The sequence below is a fragment of the Phyllobates terribilis genome, unplaced genomic scaffold (genome assembly GCF_046119375.1).
Source record: "Phyllobates terribilis strain yellow unplaced genomic scaffold, ASM4611937v1 Scaffold_1__5_contigs__length_1240528914, whole genome shotgun sequence".
Classification (NCBI taxonomy): domain Eukaryota; kingdom Metazoa; phylum Chordata; class Amphibia; order Anura; family Dendrobatidae; genus Phyllobates; species Phyllobates terribilis.
Window position 1 is genome coordinate 513999290 of NW_027362761.1, and position 26532 is coordinate 514025821.

General features: G+C 45.0%; 1 protein-coding gene across 1 annotated transcript in view; it reads left to right on the forward strand.

Moving 5' to 3' along the window:
- The window catches only part of DEPDC1B (DEP domain containing 1B), a 71302-nt gene extending 52762 nt beyond the window's left edge, over positions 1-18540 (forward strand). The window contains exons 9-11 of the mRNA XM_073680267.1: positions 15678-15854; positions 15968-16153; positions 18073-18540. Coding sequence (XP_073536368.1) covers positions 15678-15854; positions 15968-16153; positions 18073-18234 — 525 coding nt within the window. The 3' untranslated portion in view covers positions 18235-18540. The remainder of the gene's footprint in view (positions 1-15677; positions 15855-15967; positions 16154-18072) is intronic.
- The last annotated feature ends 7992 nt before the right edge of the window (positions 18541-26532 follow it).

Genomic DNA, 26532 nt, shown 5'->3' on the forward strand with positions numbered 1-26532 from the left:
GGCAGAAGTCTCTGGTTAACTAACAGGTGGTCATGGGACGTGACAGCAGAGCAAGTGGTAGTCTCTAGGTTTCCCAGGCAGGTGGTCACAGCAAGTGACAGCAGGAGCCTCCAGGTAGGCTAACAGGTGGTCACGGCAAGTGACGGCCAAGCAGGCTGAAGTCTCTAGGCTAGCAGGCAGGTGGTCACGGCAAGTGACGGCAGAGCCTCCAGGTAGGCTAGCAGATAACAGACGGGTAGCAGGCGAGCGCTCCCATGTGAGCGGGTTAGCAGGTACGGCAGGTAGCTGGCAGGTGCTTCCTGGTAAGCAGGTGGACTTGCCCATAGACAGACTGGCGGATGACCGGAGACAGACTGTCGGGCTGGAGAGTAGACAAGCTGGCAGACAGGACTGGTAGTCAGGCTGGCAACGGGACCTGAGGGCTGAAGCAGAGGTAAGTATACTTGTGCAGCAACTTTTGCTCGGGCACCTCCATTTTGGAGGAGGTGCCTTACATATGGGAGGTCCTCCGGCAATTGGCCGGGGATTCCTTATGACGGCACTCGCGGCCCTCTTCCGGCCGCTGCAGGAAGAGGAGCGCTGGAGGACGCCGCACGGGGAGCGGTAAGGTGAGAGGGACGGTGTCTCTGCCTGGCAGAGATGCCGATGCTACACCCTATATTTGGACTATAGAGGACAAATCATCATATAGAAATATATGAAGCAAGAAGAAATCACAATCAAAAGTCCAAAATATGATTCAAAAAGTATATTTTTATTAACAAAATACAATATACAGGTAAGAGAGACAAGAAAAGTGCATGTGTGCAGCACAATTGTGCATGGGGCGCACAGAAAGGGAGCCAATACGTATATCTATATCGATCAGTGGGTAGCTACACAAAAGTAATCTGTGTTATGCTTACTCAAATGCTTGAAAAAGTACTCAAATGCTTGAAAAGTTGTTCCTGGGTATTCTCATTGTCTGCTATGCGTTGACTGGATTTGCCCGCTTCAGTTGCAGCACACTTCAGCTCCTCCTGAGCTGAAGTTCCACAGTCTGGAGACCTTTTTTTTTTCTCCGGTGTGGTCTGGAGAAGGAAAACGGTGACTGAGCATTTAACCTGCCCAGCCACACACTGAGGTGGAGATATGGTGAATGACCTCCCGCCCTTCTCAATGTCATTCACAAAAAAAACTCCCTTTTTAAAATGGTGGTTTAACCCCCACCACATAACATGCTGGAGGAAATTTGTAGGTTTAGTTAACTGAAGCTTGTAGACGCAGTGAAACCTGTCACACACCCCCCCCCCCTTCTCTGCCCAAAGGGGGGGGGGGGGTGGGTTTGGGTACCTTCAGACACCAGATGGAACTCTGGAGAGGGCATCAACGTTACCATGGAACTTCCCAGGTCTTAGGTCCTGGAGACCTAAGAACCACCTAGTCACTTGGCATTCTTACCCTTCCTTTCCCTCAACCATCTCAAAGGGGTATGGTCTGACACCAGTTTAAACTTCCGACCTAATAGGTAATATCTTAGCGTATCTACGGCCCATTTTATGGCTAAGCACTCTTTATTCGGTCGTCCATGACAGCACCACGTGAGGGAGAGGATCCGCCCATCAAGGACAGGAAACCTACAGGTTAAAAAGGGCGGCCCTCTCTTTCCGCCTCAGTTTAGGTTTCCTGTCCATGATGGGGGGACCTTGCAGGCTTACCTGCAGAAGATGGACTCCTGTCCCAGAGACGGCCACAGCAGGTGATTGGAGCCGGTCCTCTGGAGACGCCACGGCAGGGCTCATGGGGGCGCCTCCGTGAGCGTTGCGGCAGGCGCGACATCGCCTCACGGGAGGTAGATGTCCGCCAGGTGTGGGGCCGCTAGCGGGCTTCCTCCCCCCCCCCCCCTCGCTACCGCTTGCAGGAGATCCAGGTTGCGCCGGCGGCGCACGTGACGGGCGCGACCTTCTGACGCGACTTCCGGTGCGCCGGGCAGGAAGCCCTGTGACGTCACCGGAAGGGGCGGGGCTCGTTTGAATTTTTTGGCGCGAGCAGCTGAACGCCGGGGGATTGAGGACCTGGCGGCGAGTAGCCCACCTGGATCCCACCTGGACCTGGGGAGGAAGATCAAGGAGCAGGTAACTCCCTCCTGGGTAAAAAAAAAAAAAAAAAAAAGGAAACACACACCCACACATGGTACCGATATGGCCAGTATATAAAGGGTCTGGTAACATACAGAGGTGCTTCCCAGCCCATTCTTACATTGTAAGCTATGGAAGATTCACAGGAGCTGTCACCTAGGCAACAACATCTGCTGCAGGAGCAGCCCTCTGGGGAGCCCTCACAACTAGTGGCGCAGCGTCATTCCCGGCAAGGGTCTGGTCGTACAACTAGAAGAGCTACCACTAAGAGCAGGAAGGACGGTCCGGTGCGGCGTGATTCCTCGCCATGCATGCTGGATTCTTCTGCTTCTACGGTACCGAAGGTTCTGTGGGGTGAGTGGAATCTTCGTGAAAGTTCTACTAATGTTTCCTCCTTCTTTCTATCTATGACTTTCTTTTAGAGCAAGAAATGTTCCTCGAAGTCCAAGCACAGAGAGTGTGCCTTATGCAGCTGTCCACTCGCTGATTCTTATAGCAAAAGGTTGTGTCAGCTTTGTATCAACAAAATGATATCGGAGGAGACCCCAGATTTTTCCCTAGGCCTAAGAACTTTAATAAGGGAAGAAATAGGCAAAGCATTGCAAGGTTCAGAGTCTGGGCATATTCCTCAAGAAACCCAGCCGGGTTCAGACTCTGAGCTATCGGTCGCTTCCTCCTCCGCCTTCTCTTCCTCTGATAGTGAGCCAGACAGACAGTGCTTCCCCCTGAAGGAGGTCGATGCCCTAGTAAAAGCCGTCCGATCTACAATGGGGATAGTGGACTCGAGGGTAGAGAAGTCAGCTGAGGATGTTATGTTTGGTGGTCTGGGGCTAAAGAAGAAAAGGGTCTTTCCAGTAAATTCAAGGGTGAAAGACCTCATTGATAAGGAGTGGAGAAAGCCTGACAAGAAGGGTAGTGTTCCTCCATCCTTTAAAAGGAAATATCCGTTTGAGGATGCTATGTGTTCCTCCTGGTTAAAAGCACCCAAGCTGGATGTTGCTGTTACTAAAGCAGCGAAAAGAACTTCCCTCCCGTTCGATGATATGGGTGCATTGAGAGACCCCCTAGACAGACGGGCTGATACTTTCCTGAAAGGGGCATGGGAGACAGCTGCGGGAGCACTGAGACCAACAGTAGCAGCTACCTGTACGTCCAGAGCCCTGATGGTGTGGCTTGAACAGCTAGACAGTCAGTTGAAGGATGGGACTTCTAGGAAAGACATTATTTCTTCCCTTCCACTGGTTCAGGGGGCGGCAGCTTTTCTTGCTGATGCATCTGTGGACTCGGTGAGGTTGGCAGCAAAGTCAGCAGCACTGTCAAATGCGGCTCGGCGAGCCTTGTGGATTAAAAGCTGGCCAGGGGATTTACAGACTAAGTCCAGACTGTGTACAATCCTGTGTGAAGGGGAATACCTCTTTGGTCAGACCATGGACGACTTATTGGAGAAAGCGGGGGACCCTAAGAAGGGGTTTCCATCAGTTCCTCTACCCTCCTTTAAGAGATCGTTCCGGAAGAGATATTTCAGGGAGCAAGACAAGTCTGATGAAAGAGGTCGAAAAGGTAGAGGTCTACTCTTTGGTCCGTCTCCAAAAAATGAGCAGAAGACAGGGGATACACAATCGGCCCAGGTGGGAGGGAGATTGTCATTTTTTGTCCCAGCTTGGGCACAGATTTCTCATAGTAATTGGATTTTGAGCCTGATTAAGTATGGTCTTAAGTTTCAATTTAAAGCATTGCCTCACAAAAGGTTCATGTTTGTTCCCTCCAGTTCTTCCCCAGAACGCCAGGCTGCCCTCGTTTCGGAAGTACAAACCCTAATAAGAAAGCACGTCCTGATTGAGGTTCCGGAAGCTGAAAAGGGTCTTGGTTTCTACTCCCCGCTCTTCTTGATTCCGAAACCGGATGGAAGTTTCAGGACAATTATGAATCTGAAATCCCTGAATAATTTCCTTAAAATACACACCTTTTAAAATGGAGTCTTTAAAATCCGTAATAAAGTTAATTTTTCCCCACTGCTATATGGTAGTGCTCGATCTCAAAGATGCGTATTACCATATCCCAATTCATAGTGATTACCAGAAATACTTGAGGCTGGCCATTGAAATAGAGGGGGTGGTTAAACACTTCCAATACACTGCACTCCCCTTCGGTTTAGCTATAGCCCCACGGGTTTTTACTAAAGTAATGGCGGAAGTTATGGCCCATATAAGAGAAAGGGACATTCTAATTATCCCTTACCTGGATGATCTCCTGATAGTGGGGAATTCGTTGGTTCAATGCTAGACCCACCTGCAGTAGACCATGTCGGTCTTAAAGAGTTTGGGGTGGTTTCTAAATTTAGAAAAATCTAGACTATCTCCACTCAAGGTACAACAATATCTGGGGGTCATATTAGATTCCAGGAAACAGCTATGTTGTCTTCCAGAAGATAAAATTGATAGAATCCGGGAGTTGGTAGAACAATGTATATGTAAACCTTCTATGTCACTCCGTAAGGCCATGTCACTATTGGGAACCTTCACCTCCACTTTTCCTGCGGTTCGTTGGTCACAATTGCATTCAAGAGCCTTTCAGTGGGATGTGTTGTACAATAACGCAGCTTTAGAGGGGCATCTAGACCGTAAGTTTACGCTAGGTCCTCGTGCCATATGGTCCCTTCGTTGGTGGTTACGACAAGACAATCTTGCTAAAGGGGTTCCCTGGGAATGTAGTCCAACTGCAGTCTTGTCCACTGATGCAAGTGCTACAGGTTGGGGAGCTCACTTTGAAGGGAAATTAGTGCAGGGAACCTGGTCAAGCAGTGAGCAACAGTTGTCATCAAATGTTAAGGAGCTTCTGGCGGTGCAGCATGCCTTCAACGAGTTCCTTATATATTTTCAGGACCAGCATGTCCGTGTACTCTCAGACAATCAAGTCACGGTAGCTTACATAAACCACCAAGGGGGAACCCGCTCAAGAAACTTGATGAGGGTAGCGAACGCACTTCTGCTGAAAGCCGAAGATCACTGTCTCTCTCTTTCGGCTACTCATCTAAAAGGCAAGGAAAACATCACAGCCGTACTTCTGTAAAAGAAGGAGAGTGGTCCCTAAATACACAAATATTCTCCAGAATCGTAGAAATGTGGGGCCTTCCGTCTGTGGACTTATTCGCAACAAGAGCCAATCGGAAAGTGGAAAATTTTTGTTCCTTAGACCCCAGAGAAGGACCCCTGGCAGTGGACGCCTTTATGGTTCCCTGGAGGTTTCCTCTGGCATATGCCTTCCCTCCCATGATCCTGCTCCCAGCGGTGATAAAAAAGATCAGGGCAGACCGGGCCAGAGTGATACTCGTATGTCCCTTTTGGCCCAAAAGACCGTGGTTCCCTTGTCTCCGGAAGATGTCCATATCAGATGTCTTCCGGACCTCCTCACTCAAGGGCCACTTTCCCATCCTCCAACCCCGAGTCTACATTTGACGGCGTGGAATTTGAGAGGGTGTTATTGACCAACAAAGGATTCCCCGCAAATGTAGTGAATACTCTCCTGGCTAGCAGAAAACCTGTTACCACCCGTATTTATGCCAGGACCTGGAGGAAGTTTCTGTCCTTTGCAGACGTTAAGGTGGAGGAGGGGCCCCTATTGGGAAAATTCTGGAATTTCTGCAGCGAGGCTTAGAATTAGGTCTCACTACCAGTACCTTGAAAGTACAGGTGTCGGCGTTGGGAGCTTTATTTTCTTCCAATATTGCAGATAACTATTGGATAGGCCGTTTTATAAAAGCTTCCTTTAGGTGTAGACCCATTACCAAAGCAAAGATGTCTCCCTGGGATTTGAATTATGTCTTAGATGCCTTGACCAGTCCTCCTTTTGAGCCACTAGATTTAGTCTCCCCCAAAATTATTTTCCTAAAGACGGTCCTGTTAGTAGCCCTAACTTCAGCCAGGAGAGTCAGTGACCTACAGGCCCTTTCAATATGCCCTCCATTCACGCAAATTCCGGACGATAGGATTATATTAAAACCTGATCCAGCCTTTCTTCCTAAAGTGGCCACTCGATTCCATAGAACCCAGGAAATAGTTCTCCCAACTTTTTGCTTTCCACCCAAAAATCAAAAAGAGGAGAGACTTCACACGTTAGGAGGTGCGTACTAAGGTACTTAGAAGTATCACATGGCTTTAGAAAGGATAAGTCCCTATTTATTTGCTATCAGGGGGCTAGGAAGGGTTGTAAGGCCTCAAAGGCTACAATCGCTAGATGGATCAAGGAGGCCATTTCCCTCGCATACTCCTCAGGGGATAAAGAGATACCGGAGGGATTGAGGGCGCATTCTACCAGAGCGGTGTCAACCTCCTGGGCGGAGAAGACAGGGCTTTCCATTGAGGAGATTTGTAAGGCTGCCACTTGGTCTTCTCCCTCTACTTTCTATAGGCACTATAGATTGGATCTGGGTGGCTCTGCAGATCTCACTTTCGGGAGAAGGGTGCTTCAAGCTGTGGTCCCTCCCTAATTTCCTTCGTCTCTGTAATTCTCTCACGTGGTGCTGTCATGGACGACCGAATAAAGCCTTAGTTACTTACCGGTAACGGGATTTTTCGGAGCCCATGACAGCACCCGTATATTCCCTCCCTTCACTGGTGTTGTGCACTCCTGTAGATTTGATTTATTTTTGTGCACCCTTGTGGGAAATTGATGAAAAGTAATGTACTTAATGTGATTATGTTTTGTTATAACTAACCTTGGCGGTACTCTCATGCTCTGTTAACTAAACTGAGGCGGAAAGAGAGGGCCGCCCTTTTTAACCTGTAGGTTTCCTGTCCTTGATGGGCGGATCCTCTCTCTCACGTGGTGCTGTCATGGGCTCCGAAAAATCCCGTTACCGGTAAGTAACTAAGGCTTTCTCTATCATAGCATAGTTTTTCTCGCAGGATGAGATTTTCCTGCTCAGATACAGGATGGGATGCTCTTCACCAGTTATCTCTTGGGAGAGCACAGCTCCTAGGCCAACTTTTGAAGCAGAAATTCTTTATTAAAGTCTGGTGCGACCAGGACTGGCTGCTTACACAGTGCCAGCTTCAGCTGTCGGAACGCCGTCTCCTTTTCAACCGTCCATTTCGCCATCATTGATTTGGTGCCTTTGAGAAGATCCTTAAGTGGCGCGGCCATCATGGCAAAATTTTGGATTAACTGCCGGTAATATCCCACAATCCCAGTTCTGGATTGCCTCGACTTTATTGACTTGTGGCTTAATTTCGCCTCTCCCGACGACATAGCCTAAGTACTTGGCCTCCTCTTTTCCAATGGCACATTTTTTCGGATTTATAGTAAATCCCGCCTTCCTCAGAGCATCCAGAATCGCCTGTACCTTTTGGTAGATGACTAGCCCTGTCTGGGCTAAAGACGACAATGTCATCAAGGAAGGCTGCGGCATACTTATGTGGATATATCCGATCCATGGCCCTTTGGATGGTGGCTGGGGCCCCCTGCAGTCCGAAAGGCATTCGCGTCACACTTGGATACCTCATTGAGCCGGCGGTAGTCATTGCAAAACCTCCACTCCCTGTCAGGCTTTGGCACGAGAACGATGGGACTCGACCATCCGCTCTTTGATTTCTTTCACACCGAGGTCCAGCATCCTCTTCACCTTAGTTGAGATCACCTCACGGCTGGCTTCAGGAATCCTATAGGGCTTAAGGTTTACCCTAAAATGCTCTTCCGTCAGCACATCATGCTCTACTACCCGCATACGCCCCGGCTACTCCGAGAAGAGGTCACTGTTCCATTGTAGCAGCTCTCTACACTGTTGCTTCTGGGCCGGCAATAGTCTCTGCTGTCGTGACATCCTCCACTTTGGTTTTGGGACCTGCTCCCAAAAAAGGAGCCCCCCTGTTTCCCGATCTTGCCACTGCTTGAGCAAGTTCACATGAAATACTTGGTTCAGCTTTCTTCAGCCAGGCTGGTGGACTTTGTAGTTCACTTCGCTGAGTTTCCCCACCACCTAATAAGGGCCCTGCCACTTGGCCTGGAACTTGCTCTCTACAGTGGGAATAAGCACCAGAACGTGATCCCCAGGCTGGAATTGCCTCAGCCTTGCTGATTGGTTATACACTTTTGCCTGTGCTTCCTGCGCCTGGAGGAGATGTTCCTTCACGATGGGCATCACTTTCGCCATTCTCTCCTGCAACTGGATGACATACTCGATGATCCTCCGGTGGGGCGTGACCTCGGCCTCCCAGATTTCCTTGGCGATGTCTAGGACTCCTCTTGGATGCCGACCATAAAGGAGGTCAAATGGAGAGAAGCCAGTGGAGGCTTGAGGAACTTCTCTGATGGAGAAGAGCAGAAACTGAAGCAGGTAGTCCAGGTCTCGCCCATACTTCTCAACAACCTTCCTGAGCATCGCCTTGAAGGTCTTGTTAGAGCACTCCAGTAGGCTGTCCGTCTGTGGATGGTAAACTGAGGTCTGTAGCTGGGCAATCTGAAGGACCTTACACAGCTCCTTCATCACTTTGCTCATGAAGGGGGTTCCCTGGTCTGTCAAAATCTCCTTTGGCAGACCTGTCCTGGCAAAAATATGGACCAGTTCCCGGTCTATACACTTACTTGATGAGTTCCTTAGGGGTACCTTAGGGAGGTCAGCCTCCTCTGTCAGTCTCCCCCTCTTCACCGGCAAGGCCACACAGGGGGAACTCTTCCACCTTTGCCTTCAACGGGGTTTCTTCCCAAGGGATCTGGGTTTTCCCCGAGCAACTCTACAATACAGACCCCCTTTTCCACAAGTCCCAAATAAAGACATCCCGTCATGTTGGGGTGGGACTTCTATCAGATCCTTGACCACTGTTACCACAGTTACTCTGGCCACAGGGTAGTTCTCGGCGTCCCCATGTATGCAGTGAATACCCACAGTTTTGGCAGGGATCAGCTGGTGAGGAAGGGTAGCACTGATTAGGGTCACCAGACTCCCAGAGTTCAATAGTGCAAGCACAATCACCCCATTAATGGACACGGCACACTCTTGCGGCCCCTCACCAGGTTGACCGTACATACTACAGGCCGGGTGAGAAACACACTAGCCCACATATTGAGATTCACTTAAAGGCAGTGTGGAGGAGATACCACTCACACCCCATATCCGTGTTGCCATCTCGGAACAAAGTGTATATAAACAGGAGGAGAAACGAGTATATTGGCATGAACAAGCTTTATTAATAATTCTTATAAAACTCCATATATTAATGGCCGAGTACGTAATGTAAAGTGCAGACATGCAGATCAAAAAACCCCACTTAATCTTTAGCCCAAGAGAGGGTAATATAAATATATTAAAAAAAATACATAAATGGCCTGAAACATACAAATAATGCACACAAATCCTCCTGGAATGGAAGGAATGCAATAAATATATAAATATTAAATATAAATGAGAAAGCAATAGGGGCAAAAAAAGAGAAAGACCGGGGCAGGAAGAGGTGGTATACATAGACATATCGGTATAACACAAAGTGTATGGGGATTCCGTCTATCACAGTCCTGTTATATTAGTCAGCTGCCATAGTGCATCTCATTGACAGGACAATGGTGACTCACCCCAAGATAGTGTCACATGTAGAAAGGGGACCACAGGAGGGCAGGTGTCTGTCGTGGAGGACAGCCTCAAAGGTGTCTGTCGTGGAGGACAGCCTCGACGCGCGTTTCGCGGGTGCTTTTTCAAGAATTATTAATAAAGCTTGTTCATGCCAATATACTCGTTTCTCCTCCTGTTTATATACTACAGGCCGGATAGGCATAATAGGAACAACGCCGGCCTAGGCTGCAGTCAATTGGTTCAGGGCACATATGGCTCTGTGTTCAGGATTATGACAACGCCAACAGACCACGTCCTTAACAACAGTCTTTGCAGGGCCCTCAGCGGAATTGGGACGACCTCAGTTTATGACTCTAGACCCCTTACGTGGTGAGCCCGTCCCCCTTTGGGTACTCCAGTACACAGTGGCCCACAAGGTCACCCGCATTCCGAGGGTTGCTCTGGGCAACCCAGGTCTGCATCAGCCTGGGAAGGGAATGGATGAACCTGTCCATCACCACACGCTTGACCATCTGGGCAGGAGTGGAAAACTCTTGCTGAAGCCACTTCTGGACTAGATGTACCAAGTCCAACATCTGCGAGCAAGGAGGTTTTTCGCCAGCATACACAGTGGTGGACCCTTTGTGCCTTGACAGACACAGTCACTCCTGAGCGTGCCAATATCTGTCTTTAACTTGGCATACACCTGTGCATCCTGTAGGGCCAGGTCATAGTAGGCCTTTTGGGGTTCACCATTTAAATAGGGGGCCAGCACCTCTGCCCACTGCTCTGGTAACAGCTTTTCCCGCTCTGCTACCCTTTTGAACACAGTCAAAAATGCCTCAAAATCATGAGCTGGGATCTTTTGCATAGCTCTCCTTACCGCCTTCCGGACATATGAGACATCACCTGGAGTTAGGGAAGGGTGGTTTCTCTGGTGCGGATCTCCCCTGCTAAGAGTTTCATCTGCCGTTGCTGCTGTTAGATCTGCTGCATCAGGAGTTTGTCTCCTGCTGGTGCTCTCGTTGCTGCTGTAGCAGCTCCCGGGGGTTGCTGCTGCATGTGCTGCTGGCTCTGTTGGTGCTGCTTCTATTGACTCTGGACCAGGTGCTTGATGAGCTCCTCCATTCTGCCGGACATCTCTGGCTGGCTGACGGCCTTTACCCAGGACATCCACCGTTCTTTGTGATATGTGCACGTGTTCCTGGAATCTTGCACGCACTCTCGCACCAAATGTGGTACGACGACTGACTTGTCTGCTTTTAGAAATAGACTCGGGAACGTTTTCATCTGCAGGTTTATTTAAAACTGCATAAAGCACTGCAGGTTCAGCAAAATAAACACAGCCTTGCAAGCATAATGGCAAAACAAAAGATAAACAATAGAACAGTCCATATGTGTGCGGGATTCGCCCGCTTCAGTTGCAGCACACGTCAGCTCCTCCTGAGCTGAAGTTCCACAGTCTGGAGACTTTTTTTCTCTGGTGCGGTCTGGAGAAGGAAAATAGTAATTGAGCATTTAACTTGCCCAGCCACACCCTGAGGTGGAAATATGGTGAATGACCTCCCTCCCTTCTCAATGTTGTTCACAAAAAAAAGACTCCCTTTTAAAAATTGATGTAAAAGTTGGAGTTCCTGGGATACTTGCTGACAATGATTAAGGAAGGTTTTCCGAAACGTGTCTTTCTAACTTATCCTCTTGTGTCACTACAATCTCAGTCTCTGGATATTATTATTATAATTATTATAGCGCCATTCATTCCATGGCGCTTTACATGTCAAAAGGGGTATACATACATGAACTATTACAAAGATCTTTAACAAAACGTGATGACTCGTACAGGAGGAGCAAGGAACCTGCCCGCGAGGGCTCACAATCTACAAGGGATAGGTGAAGATGCAATAGGTGAGGGTAGAGCAAGTCGTGCAGCGGTATGGTAGAGCGGTGGTTACTGCAGGTTGTAGGCTTGTCCGAAGAGGTGGGTCTTCAGGTTCATTTTGAAGGTTTCCATGGTAGGTGAGAGTATGATGTGTTGGGGTAGAGAGTTCCAGAGTGGGGGGGGGATGCATGGGAGAAATCTTGTATGCGATTGTGGGAAGAGGAGAGTAGAGAAAGACATCTTGTGAGGATCGGAGGTTGCGTGCAGGTATGTACCGGGAGATTAGGTCAGAGATATAAAGAGGAGACAGGTTGTAGATGGCTTTGTATGCCAGGGTTAGGGCTTTGAACTGGATTCTCTGGGCAATGGGGAGCCAGTAAATGGATTAACAGAGGGGAGAGGCCAGGGAATAGCGTAGGGACAGGTGGATTAGTCGGGCAGCAGAGTTTAGGATAGATTGGAGGGGTACGAGGCCACCGAGCAGGAGGTTGTAATAGGCAAGGCGGGAGATGATGAGGGCGTGCACTATTGTTTTTGCAGATTCGTGGTTGAGGAATGTGCAGATCCGGGAGATATTTTTGAGTTGAAGTCGGCAGGAAGTAGAAAGGGCTTGGATATGTGGTTTGAAGGAGAGACCAGAGTCCAGGGTTACCCCGAGGCAGCGGGCTTGCAGGGCTGGGGAGAGTGGACAGCCATTGACTTTGATACATGGGTCAAATGGGGGCGCTGAGTGAGATGGTGGAAAGATGATGAATTCAGTTTTATCCATGTTAAGTTCTAGAAATCTGTTAGAGAAGAAGGATGAGATAGCGGACAAACATTGTGGGATTTTGGTTTGTAGGGAGGAGATATCGGGTCCAGAGAGGTAGATCTGTGTGTCGTCAGCATAGAGGTGGTACTGAAAGCCATGAGACTCTGAGTTGTCCCAGGCCAAAGGTGTAGATGGAGAAGAGCAGGGGTCCTAGGACTGAACCTTAGGGGACACCGACAGAAAGGGGGTGAGATGAGGAGGTGATGTGTGAGTGGGAGACACTGAATGTCTGGTCTATTAGGTATAAGGAGATCCAAGATAGGGCCAAGTCTTTGATGCCAAGAGATAAGAGAATCTGTAGTAAGAGGGAGTGGTCCACTGCGTCGAAGGCAGATTACAGGTCTAGGAGGAGGAGGACTGAGTAGTGTCGCTTGGATTTGGCGGTTAGTAGGTCGTTGGTGACTTTAGTCAGGGCAGTTTCAGTAGAATGGTGTGGTCGGAAGCCAGATTGGAGGCGGTCAAAGAGAGAGCAGGAGGAGAGGTGGGAAGACTGTTCAGAATGGACATGTTGTTCCAGTAGTTTTGAGGCGTAAGGAAGAAGTGATATGGGGCGATAGCTAGTCAGAGAGGATGGGTCAAGGGAGGACTTTTTCAGGATGGGTGTGATCGAGGTGTGTTTGAAGCATGAGGGGAAGACGCCAGTTGTTAGTGACAGGTTGAAAAGGTGGGTAAGGGTTGGGATGAAGACTGTGGTGAGGTTGGGGATGAGATGGGACGGGATTGGGTCAAGTTCACAGGTGGTGAGGTGTGATTTGGAGAGTAAAGAGGAAAATTGGTCTTCTGTAATGGTGGAGAAGCTGGTTTTGGAGGAGGAGGATTGAGTAGATGTGAGGATCGGCTGGGGGAACTTTAGGCAAAAGCTTTGTCTGGTGTCATTCTTCTGCTTGAAGAATGAGGCTAAGTCTTCGGCTGAGGTGAGAGGAGAGGGGGGATACGTTGTGGGACGTAGGAGAGAATTAAAGGTGTTGAATAATTTAGGGTTGTGAGACAGGGATGATATGAGAGATGAGAAGTATGTTTGTTTTGCAGCATTGAGTGTGGATTTGAAGGTAATGAGGGACTGTTTGAATGCTATGAAGTGCTCATTGGAGTGGGACCTTTTCCATCTACGCTCAGCAACCCTGGAGGCTCGTTGCAGCTCCTTGGTTAGGCTGGTATGCCAGGCTTGCCTGTTGATTGTGCAAGCTTTGGTATGTGTGAGGGGGGGCGACCAAATTGAAAGCTGCAGCTGTTGTGGTGTTATATAAAGCGGCAGCTGCATCCACGTCATATAAGAAACTGATGTCTGTAAAAGGGAGGAGTCAGAGAGAGTGTAGGTCAAGGTGTTTAAGATTTCTGCGAGGGTGTGCAAGTTTGTGGAGTGGGGATTGTTGCCCTGGAGAGGAGAGGGTAGAGAATGTAAGTAGGTTGTGGTCAGATAGTGGGAGAGGTGAATTAGAGAGGTTAGATAGGTAACAGAGGCGGGTGAAGATGAGGTCCAGTGTGTGGCCATCTTTGCGAGTGGGGGCATAAGACCATTGAGCAAGGCCAAGGGAGGAAGTTAGAGATAGAAGCCTAAAGGCAGCTGAGAAAGAAGTGTCAATGGGGATGTTGAAGTCACCCATGATGATGGTGGGGATGTCAGCGGAAAGGAAGTGAAGTAGCCATGTCCATTTTAAAAAATTTACATTAAAATTCAATTTTAGAAGTTTTTCAAGCTGGATTTTTTTGTTCTATGGATCTTTTTGCTGCTGCACTGCTGGATCCGGGCGTTTCGGACTTCTCATGGTGAGTGAAGCTGGCTTTTCTTTTTTCTTTTTGGACTTTTAAAATGGTGGTTTAACCCCCAACACATAACATGCTGGAATAAATTTGTAGGTTTAGTTCACTGAAGCTAGTAGCCACAGTGAAACATATCTCCCCTCACATATATCACCAGTGACTCTGTTACACTTGTTTATGCGAGGTTTCCAGTCAGCCCATCAGGGTATCCATTCCCGGTTTGGTAGGGATAGCTCTTATGTGCTTTCTAATCTGAGTCCTCCTCAACCATCTGCAAAGACGTGGTGTTCCTAGAGTTGCGACAGTGTAGAGCAATTGCTGATAGAAGATGGCGGTCGAGCCACATGCTGCTCCGGAGATGAGCCTGATGCGGAGGTTGTGGGTGATTGGTCTTTTTGTATATGGTTCCCGCCGACGTGGAAGCAGTCACCCTCTCCAGGGAAATACCTGTAGCTTTGGAGCAGGTCTCCACCCTTTCGTGAAGGATAGATAGAGATGCCTTGCTTGTTCACAGCAAAGAGGGAGGACAGTGCCATCTTTGATAACATGCCGTTGCTCGTCTGCGATGAAGAAGCGGGATATATTCACTCCATCGCCATCCAACGTTGCTGCTAAGTTTGTGCCTCTATTGTCTGATTTGTGCTGAGGATTTGCAGGAGCTTCGTTCCTCTGCTGCTTATCCCGCCATAGGCAAGCCACGCCGCTTTTAAAAAATATTTAAAAGTTAATGCGCCCTTTCTTTTTAGTTTTTAAAATAAAGAAAAAAAAAATACACATTTGCTATTGCAGCATCTGTAACAGTCCGATCAAAATGTAAAATTTAATCTGTTGGGTAGACGCCATAAAGTTCCAAAAAGGTCAAATTATTTATTGATTTTAGTCAAAATGTTAAGTACCCCCAAAATGGCACCAATGATAACATCAGTTAACCATGCAATAAACAAGCTCTTATACAGATCCATTGACGGAAAAAAGAAATTGTTACAGATCTCACAGAATGGCGCCACAAACCACTTTTTGTTTTTCTATTTTATTTTTTTACAAATTCCTGAAAAATTTTTCATTGCTGAAATAAAAAATAAAGTACAAGTTTGATGTCAGTAATCGTACTGACCTGAAGAATCATGTAGCCAGGTAATTTTTACCACACACTGAACGCTGTAATACGAAACCCAAGAAACAATTAAGGAATGATGGATATTTTTGTGTTTTCACCTCACTTGGAATTTTTTTTGCCATTTTCTAGTACATGACATGGTAAAATGGATGATGTGATTCAAATCTACAATGGTTCTATAAAAAAAAAAAAAGTTCTCATGGCTATTAGAAGAGAGGATGGAAAAAAAACAACACAAAGGAATGATAAAATGGTCCTGTCTTTTAGGTCTTATGTTGAAAATGGAGTCATAACGTTCTAGAACATATACATGCGGATTGATCCCAGTATGAATCTGGTCACGATCTGGTGTCATCGTATGTGTGTTTGTGACTGATCAGGTCATATTGGATGAATTTCCCTATATTGTGAGTGTGAATATGACAATTTTATCTCCTTGTCCTTTCTGTCAGATGGTGCAGACCTTTTCTCGCTCTGTCCTTCGCTCTAAAGAGGAGGTGGACCTGGGTGAACTTCTATCCACAAAGCTGGTAACCTTCATGATGGACAATTGCCAGGACATTCTGACTGTACCGACATCTTATAAAAACTCTGTGGAAGATTACGTGGCACACCAAAGAAGAGTCCAGGTACAAATTTTAATGTGATTCGTTTTTACACTGCACCATCCAGCCTCCCTTCCACCATACTTGATATCATTAGGTTTTGTACTGTTGACCATTGTTCTCTTGTATGGTTTCAGATAAAGTATCCAGGGGCAAACATCGACAGCACGCTTCATTCTGCTTTCATTAAGCCACAGGGGATAACACATGAGTATGAATATCAAAAGCTGAGCCAACCTCGGGATCCGGTGAAGAGTGCGCTAGAAGACCTCATAAATGACAAGTTCATGTCCTCCAAGGAAAAGAAGAAGAAGCTGAAACAGGTTCATATTTTCTCACTTATGACTTTGTGCAATGTCAAGCATAAGATTTATCAACAGGTGCCAGAGTTGTTCGGGTGGCCAGTTTGTTCCCTCTGCTACTTAAGTGTTGTCCAATACTATGTGTGTGTGTGTGTATATATATATATATATATAATATATATATATATATATATATATATATATATATATATATATATATATATATATATATATATATATATATATATATATATATATATATATATATATATATATAATAAATTTAATTTTTTTTAAGGCATGCATTGGCTAAAAATAGTAAGCAGAGGCATACTCACTTTTCAACGCACCCACAGATCCAGCGCAGCCCATTATAAAGGTCAGTGCTGGTTCCTGAAGCTGTGTCTGCACTGCTGCAGCCCGAAATTGGCTGTAGCGGAGAGGTGACTAGAAGAGCGAGTCATCGGAGAAGCATCCAATGATGCGCTCTTCTAGTCAACAATTACAGGCTGCAGTGGTACTGTGATTTCCAAACGAGGCATACACCTCCTTCAGAGCCTGCGCTGACCTTCAGAGTGGCCTTCCGTAGATCTGCAAAGGCATTGGAAGGTGAGTATGCCTTATGATTTAAAAAAAAAAAAAAAAGTTTTTTTTATGTTATATGTATTTTTCTTTAAAGTGGTTTTCCCCTACTCTGACGACCCCCCCTCTCAGTATTCAACTTTTACTTCCTCCGGATGTTTGTGATATGTCCAAAGGCAGGGAGAGTGAAGCCAGTGCTGATTGGCTGCAGGGATTGTGTGACATGACTATGTTATGCAATTCTCGGGAAAGTCAGTGCCGACACTACTGGAATGGTGCCTGCATTGGAAGTGAGTTATTATTTTACAAGGCATAAACAGGAGGATTGAGAAGCAGTTGTCCGAGTAGTGGACATCCCCTTTAAATTCCTGACTATTTTATTTTTTAAGAAAAGAGTCTGAAATCCTGCAGATTTTTACCCTCGCCCCTAAGGAAAAAAGACATAGGCTTCCTGTTCTATACGAGTAGCTACATGGAAATAGGCAACAATAGTCTGGTTCTGACTCAGTGACTTTCTACTGAAGAGCTTTCTAAGCAGGCTGTAATCTGGTAAAAGTCATTGTGAAAGTAAAGGGAGGAGGAGGTGAGCTGTGACATCATGTAATGTGAATGGTGGATCCTGTGTTATCTTTTGTATATAGAGGAGTTATGTCATGATCATAAAGAGACTGATGAAAGGTCATCTGTACAGAACAGGAAATGGGAGTCTGATATTAGGCTTAGTGTGCTAGTTTGAAAATTGCAAGATTTCTGTGGGTGTTTTTTTTTACCATAAATATATATATATTCCTAATATGGAAAAGTTTTGTAAGTTGACCTTTGGGTTGTATATGATTAGTCATGTTAGATGGGAGAATATGATTTTAACCTCGACTGTGGTTTTAAAAGAAAAGAAAAAACTGCCAGAATGCTATAAAATAAGTAATGCCTTATCTATCCTCCCTGACACACAGCAACGTTTACTGAAAAGTAAAAGCGTTCGGCTCTCAGAAGCTGATAACAGATAGAAATTTTTTTTAAGTTTTTGTTTTTTTTGTAAGTGATTTTATTTTGCAAAAGTCCTAAAACCTAAGAAATAAAAACACCTGAATTGAGTATCTCTATTAACCACAGAATAACATGTCAGTTATACCCTAATTCTAATGGAAAAGTACTATGCATTTTCTGCAGAATAATTGTAACATGCAATTTACGTGGTGGGTTTTGTTTTTGTTTTTTTTGTTTTTTTTTTAACTACCAATCATATTGAAACATTGATGGCAACATTTAAAAAAAAGTTATGGCTTTCAGAAAATGACCAGATAAAATGTATATATTTATATATGATTTGTTTTCCATGTTGCTTGTGTTTTTCCCAGTTCCAGAGAGCCCACTTTCAAGTCTACAAGGAGCGTTTTCCCACGCCAGAGAGCGAAGCCGCATTATTCCCAGAAAAATCGGGCCTAATATCTCAGCTCTCATTTTTCACTCTAAAGCGACCTTTCCAGTCATTTCAGAGGACACGAAGCTTTCGCATGTAAGAGAACGTTCCGATTCCACCAGGAGTCCAGGTGACAGTTTACAATACACGATAATGATACTTTACGTGCAGCAAGACACCAGATCCCATGACCACTTATCAGTATTTTATCCATTCAATAGGTCAGATGTTAACAAAAACTTGCATTTTTTTGTGATGCAGACATTTCAAGACTTTTTCCCTTTTGAATTGTGGATTTTAATTAGGACTACTGAAAATATAAAAATTGTATTATTCTCGGAGAACGTTTTAAAAAAAAATACTTGACCAAACCTTTTTTATCATGTAAATACTTGAATCTCTAATACACTGGATGACTGTAAAATAATGTAGCACTGTATATACATTAAAATATTTTTGTCTGTACAAACTGTTTAGTGTCATGAGTAAACCTTATATTAAATGATTCATTTTTTATTTAAATATGAATATAATTTGACTAATAGGGGAAAAAAAAGATAACATTAAGCTCTAACTATTGATTAATGTTAGCTAAACTGCTCCTTCAAGTTCGCACAGTACATTGATTTTAATTTTATAATTAAAGTTGATAATTTGGGTAAAGTTTTTTTTTTTTTTTTTTTTTTTTTTCTAATCAGATTAGCAGTTTATTCGAGCCTTTCTTTAGGTAGTTCTCTACAATTACATGAAGGTTTAATTTTATTATTGATCTGGTCATTTTAAGACCAAAATAAAGAGATTTTACTTACATGGTTATAACTGATTGCTGCGGGGTCCCCACCACTGCGACTCCCAGCGTTCCCCAAGAATGGGCTGTGAAACCTAGGTTCTGGGCTTTGCAGAACCCTGTTTATTGAACATGGGACTGTTGGAAATAGCAAAGCGCTGTGTTTGCCCCATTCTCAGGGTCGCTGGCGATACCAGTGGTCAGACCTCCAGCAATCAGTACAGTAAGTTATCTCCTATTCTAAAGACAAAGGATAACTTACTAAAATATTCGGAATAACTCATAAAAGGGTTATCCTTTTAGTCTTTCATGACCAGGCAACGACTACAGGAAACGGGGCTATGGAAACAGCCAAGAGTGGCCAAGCTTCACTGATTTTATAAGGGCACAGTCAGACGGTCATAAGAAAATCTGAGCACATCGTACCTCAATGCACAGACTGGCCGGTGGCTCTCCCGGCCAGAGCGTGACAGTTGCCTTGAAATACTTGTCACTGTCACGCAAGGTGTGGGAAAGACTAAGTGCAACACAAGGGAAGAAGGGAAGGGAGCCCAGACTCTAGTGAAAGGGGGGAGTGGAGACCTCCTAAGTTGATCTGATATCACCCTGTCTCCCCTAATGTCCCTATATTGGTTCTTCACCAATCACCGCACAGGAACCTATCCCTGTATTTCCCTAGCGCTTGGCCCTAGATAAGGAAGGGGGGGTGAGCACTAGTCGATCTCCACTAACAGCTAAAGACAACAAAGTAGACAGACACGGTGGGGGGGGGGGGGTGGAGAGATAACTTAGCTTGAGCCGACTTCAGAGAGATCACACACGTCCTCTTAGCACCAGAGAGGAAGTAAACGGACTGCACTCACTCCAAGCATTCTCAAGGAAACCTGTGAATATCACTGGCACTGCCCTGCGGCAAAGTGAGACTATTTAAGCACTCAGGCAAGGGTGTCAATTAGAGCACGAGGGAGGTAGCTGCTGGGTCCTAGAGTTAAACAGCTAAGAAGGTGTCTCTAATGCCAAACAAAGAGATCTTCTGCAACCAACTGCAGGGCGACTGTCTGTCACATCTGACACACCCATGACAGTCACGCTTGGGTCGGGATACCTGCCGGCCAGTCCGTGCCGTTGACACCTAGGGAGCGTTTATCCGATCTTGGTTCTGAAAGGCTGAGATGGAAATGGATCATTTTAAGAGTGATTCAATTTTAAATATTTTTTCCAAAATCATCTGTGCAGGCGAAGAAGAGAAACTCGTTGAGGCGAAAAGAAAAATTGGCTTCTAAGATTTTTGTCTCCCTGTACTGAACATTTATTCTGAAGTCCTGATAAAATCCATGTAGAAAGTCTGTGCGCTGAGAGATCAGGTTACCCACAGCTGTTGCCCATAGAAGTGATAGGCAAAGGGGGAGAAAAATTGGAGGGGGTTCATTGTGCGAAACAAATGCAGAAAGATGCATGCAGGTTGTGAGAGAGCAGGATCTTCATCTACTTGTGGGCAGTGTATAGGAGGTATCATCACAGCTATTTGCCTCCTCGGAACTGATAATGCTACTTATTAACAGTTACACCTATTTATTATTTTGTACTTCTCTTCATACCCACTGTAGAAACCCCTTTATTCTAGGAGTAGTATATGTACTGATTTTTCTTTACCTGGGAAGAGGACCTGCCATAAGCTGTGAGTGGAAGGACATTATTAATGTATGTATCTCTAACGCAGACAATCTTGTGATGTTCTTATATGACTGAAAGGCATCATTTGATTTATCCTGAGTGTTTGGGGCCATGTAATGTAGGTAGGAGGGATGTGTGTGTATATATATGTATATATATATATATATATATATATATATATATATATATATATATATATATATATATATATATATATATATATATATATATATATATATATATATATATATATATATATATATATATATATATATATATATATATATATATATATATATATATTATATCTCACTCTATTGGCTGTTCGTTAACTGATACGATAAGAATCAGCAGGATATAGGTTTGGTCATGTATTTCCCCGTGATCAAGCTAGGTGAAACGTGTGTCGGAGTATTTCACCACCACACGGACTGTATGGATATTCTGACTACTATTTTGCATTTCTGATTGTTTTGCTACAACATCCTTGATTGTCAGTGTCAGGTGACTTGTGTATACTATTTACTATCTGATATAATGGGCTTTCTGCATACCTCATAGAGCATCATAGACCGCTTATTTGTATTTGTGACTTTACCCAACTGCCGTAATTTTCTGAGTCGCCTGCCCTAGTTCTGATGTATGTACATAGTATATGACCCTGGGTGGTCAGGTTTACAGTGTCACTTAATCTTCTATACACACATTATTTATCCTATGCGACACGTTAGTGACGACTTTTGTGCAATTCTCCCTATTTTATGTAATGGTTTTAGCATTAATAAAAAAGAGATCAATTTGTATATATTGTTTGTTGTCCGCCTTCTTTATTTGGTTTAGTACTCTGAATCTGAACCAAGAGAAAACAAATTATCAGAAATAAAACCTACAGAAGTCAAAAAGTGCTTAAAATACAAGTCGCATAGTACAAAGATACAAGTCGTATAAAATCAGCAATACCAGAGTATGATATTTTCTGACTCTGAAGGCAGGATCAGTAAAATGTGAAGCTTCCTTTTTCTGGCATAAACAATTGCAGGTCTTTTGCTTAATTTGATGGGCGTTCTTTGTCGCGCTCCTTGCCCGCTTTTATTTTGGTAGAGCTGCTTCAAACTGGGGTGAAACCACCAAAAGTCGCAACATTTTGTGCAACTCCTCATCATTTAAAAATGTTGCAACGTTTCAAAGCATTTTACTCCAGTTTTCTGATGTAAGAGTTTTGATGAATTGCCCTAAACCAATATTGGTGAATATTTATCTGAATGAATTGATTGGTTACATTAGTGTCACTATCTACTGGTATATCTGCACATTTGGCTGAGGCAGATCTATTTTCAATTTAAATGAATATTCTCACTATGACAGTATTTTTCCCAAAACACAGTCAACTTATACTTATTATATAAGTAGTTAATATACAGAATAAGCCCAACATAAAGAGTTTTTCTTACACATTTGTTCTGCCCCTCTGTTCTTCCAGCTTCAGAGATGAATGGGTGATCTTATTCTTACACTGCTAAGGCTATGTGCCCACGATGCAGAAATGAAGCCGAAAATTTCTGCATCTCCCTGGCAGAAAAAACGCATGCGGATTGTACATGCGTTTTTCCTGCGAAATACAAGCGGATTCACATGCGTTTCCGCGTGCGGATTGACAAGCGCATTCAAAGCGATTTTAGCATCACTTGGAAAGTGCTTGACAACTAGGTCACACTATATAAATCCATGCAAACAGCATGGATTTATATAGTGTGACCCGAGAGAATGGTTCAAAATAAAAAAAATAACCTATACTTACCCGCTGATGGCCCGGCGTGTGTTGCTGCGCTCCTTCCTGGCTGCCAGCTGATCGCGGGACACTGCACTGAAAGACCTGCCGTCACATGACTGTGACGTCACCGCAGGTCCTTCAGTCCTGCCCGCAAGCACAGGGAAGGAGACCGGGGGCCGTCGGAAGGTGAATACACTGTGTTCCAAATTATTATGCAAATTAATATTTTCTCAGATTTTCCCAAATTACCTATATGAATTGCAGTCATTGTAATTTTCCAGTCAAATAACTATTAGAGTACAATTGAAAGGTTTTTGTACAAACTGCCTATGATAACAGTATATTTTTTAAAAAATAAAAAACTCAAACGGCACTCAAAATGCATGTTCCAAATTATTATGCACAGCAGAGTTTTCAACCTTTTCATTTTAATAAAGAACAAAAAAAGGTCATTTTTTAAGTTATAAGCATTAGCAGGTTATTAGAAACTGAAATCAAACAGTTTTCAACTCAAAACTTTATTCTAGGTGATGTAACATTTGCACTTAGGACCCCTTGTTCGAAAGGAGCGTCTGAACTCTCTCATTCATTGAATTTGTCAGGTTTTGGATGGTTTCTGCTTCAATTGTTTTGCATGAGGACAGAATACCCTCCCAGAGCTGTTGCTTAGATGCATGATAATGCTCCGTCTCATGCTGCACATAACACATCTGCATCTCTGGCTGCTGTGGGCATAAAAGGGGACAAACTTATGGTGTGGCCCCCATGCTCCCCTGACCTCAACCCCATTGAGAACCTCTGGAGCATCATCAAAAGGAGTGTCTATGATGGCGGAAGGCAGTTCACATCTAAGCAACAGCTCTGGGAGGGTATTCTGTCCTCATGCAAAACAATTGAAGCAGAAACCATCCAAAACCTGACAAATTCAATGGACGAGAGAGTTCAGAAGCTCCTTTCGAACAAGCGGTCCTATGTGAAAATGTAACATCACCTAGAATAAAGTTTTGAGTTGAAAACTGTTTGATTTCAGTTTCTAATAACCTGCTAATGCTTATAACTTAAACAATGACCATTTTTTTTGTTCTTTATTAAAATGAAAAGGTTGAAAACTCTGCTGTGCATAATAATTTTGAACATGCATTTTGAGTGCAGTTTGAGTTTTTTATTTTTTTAAAAATATACTGTTATCATAGGCAGTTTGTACAAAAACCTTTCAATTGTACTCTAATAGTTATTTGACTGGAAAATTACAATGACTGCAATTCATATAGGTAATTTGGGAAAATCTGAGAAAATATTATTTGTATAATAATTTGGAACACAGTGTATAATCTTTATTTTTTATTTTATTCTTGTTTTTACAGTTTCTATGGTACCTGGGTGTGGAGGAGAGTCTCCTGTCCTCCACACTCGGGTACCATCCGCACATTAGAATGCGCCAATTACGCAAGTAAAGATGCAGTCTTGCGGAATTGGCGCGTTCTAATGCAAGTCAATGGTGGCGAAAACACAGCGCTTCCGCAAAATAATTGGTAGTGCTCGTTTTTTTCCGCAATGATAATCCGCAGCGGAAATTTCCGCAGCATGTGCCCAGCACATGTGGATTATCATTGGGGAACATTGCTGCCCTTCTACCATGCGTTTTTAATGCGTTTCTGCAGCTGCAGAAACGCATTAAAAACGCATTGTGGGCACACAGCCTAAAAGTAGATTTCCCAGCAGTACCCGCTCCTCCTTAGTGCTGCAGACAGTTCCCTCCCTCTCCTATGTGTTCCTGGCTATTCCCATTCTCTTTGAATTGATGACTGTGCTGGAAGCTGACTGATGAATGTGTAAAATATAACTGGCTTCCAACGTAGCTCTGCTGCACTATGCTCGGTTTTAGAGTTGAGCCACCCCCGTAGTGTTCGGGTTCGGTTCGTCGAACACCGGTATGTTCGCCAAACTGTTCGTCGGACACCTTTTAAAACCAATGGCAGGCAAACAAAAACACATAGAAAACACCTTCAAACGTGTCCAAAAGCTGACAAACTGCTCAGAAGACACAACGAACACATGGAAAAGTGACAAGTACATATAGTCATGCAAAAAGAAAAGAGGTGGAGGAGTAAAAGGAGGGGGAGACACAGATATAGGCATGTCATGCCCTTCTAAAATCAAGAAAGGCTGGAGTAAAAATCTAAAATCGGCCTACGAACACCCAGACGTCGTGACAAGAAAATTAAAAAAAAGAAATATGTTTAGGTAGAATGGCGGTTCCATTCAGAACACTTTCCTTACAAGACGTAGTGGTATCCCCGTTGGGAGTCGTGCCAAAAACGGAACCCAATACATTCGGACTAATCCACCATTTGTCATATGCAAGGGGCAGGTCAGTAAACAACAACATCGACGCAGAACCAAGTACAGTAGTATATACTGTACATCCTTTGACAAGGCCATCAGGCGGGTCAAGAAGTTGGGAAGGGGCACCCTAATGGCCAAAACAGACATTGAGGGGGGCGTTCCGGTTACTTACTACCTGTGCCTCTGAATAGTGTCCGCCTATTGGGCTGCTTCTGGGAAGGAGCATACTATATAGATCGCTGTTTGCCCATGGGGTCGTCCAGATCCTGCTCACTATTTGAGGCGTTTACTTGCTTCCTCGAATGGGTCGTCATGGAAGTTTCTAAGGGGGCATATATTATCCATTAGCTCAACGACTTCTTATGCCTGGGCCCAAAAGATTCGCCACAGTGTGAATACACGTGGTAGTCCACCTGTGAGAAGGAGAGGGCTGGAGGGAGAGCGGACACCACAGAGCCGAGGGGTTAGATGGAGAACGGAAGAAGGAAAGAGGGAGGTAAGGGAGTATGGTGGAAGGCCGACCTGAGCTCCCCTACGTTCCTCCTGCTGGGCGGGGAACAGCCCTGGGAAGAAAGGCCGCTTGCACATCCCTTTGAGGTTACGGGCGCGAGCGGGCAGAGGGACTACGCTGGAGTGCGAAGCCGACACAGCCAAGCCGTTCCTGCCCGTGCAACCTCCATGTCGCTGGGTTTGTGCCAGAGCCGCGGTGGACCCTGACGGCCAACCCCCCTCTCCCAATACTGGTGCCTGTCCACTGGTGGGTCGAGACCCCCTGCGGTGGAGGCAGGTCTAAGCTCTGTAATTTGAATGAGTACACTTTAAATCCTTTTGCAAGGATCTATTGGAGGTGGTCTGGTGCCAGCAGCCGCGGTAATTCCAGCTCCAGTAGCGTCCACTAAAGCTGCTGCAGTTAAAAAGCTTTTATAAGGATCAAGCTTGGCGGTCCGCCGCAACGCCTGCTACCGCTAGTCCCAGCCCCTTTGCCTTGGGGCGCCTCCCCGATGCTCTTCACGGAGTGACCCGGGGGCCCGAAGCATTTCCTTTGAAAAAATGAAGTGTCCAAACCACAGGTGGTGTAGCTTGCTTAACAGATGGGCTACTCTGCTGACTAGCAGACACTGCTACTATTTCCAAAAGGATTTACTGGGCTAGATGCAGTAAAAAATTGTTATTAGATACACAGGTGGTGTAGCTTGCTTCACAGCTGGGCTACTACGCTGACTAGCAGACACTGAAACTTTGGAGCAGACCTCTGATTCCCAGGCTATAGTATGAGTAAACAGCTCTGCAGACTCAACCATCTGTGTTACCCCATACTCAGGCAGCTGGAGACTTGGGAGCTGTGAGGAAGCAAGTGCGATTGGGGAGACACCTCTGAGGACTGGAGTATTTGTGATGTTGAAGTTGAGGTGGAGGAGAGCCCACTTGAAGGAGCACTTGATATCCTTTGAAGCACCTGCTGTTTTTGTGCCTCATCTGGAATTTGTAGCGATTGGGCGTGTCCGTAAGAAAGGGATCGTATCACATTGTTCACGAAAAAAAGTAGACATCTTAGTTTGGCTGGAAGATGGTCTTTCTTCTGCAGATGTTACTGTTGCTTTAACACCTACCCCACGGACACAACCTTTTTTTTCCCTTTCCAACACGCCTATTCCCCTTTCCACCATTTGCCTTTTGCCACTCATTTTGGTGGTTAACTAATTGGCAACTCTTTAGTTGTTTGCACAAAAAACGATGGATGGAAACTGAGCAGAGCTGAGTGGCCAAACTGTGGTACTAGCCCAAAAGGATTGGCTGGGTTAGATGCAGTAAAACAATTT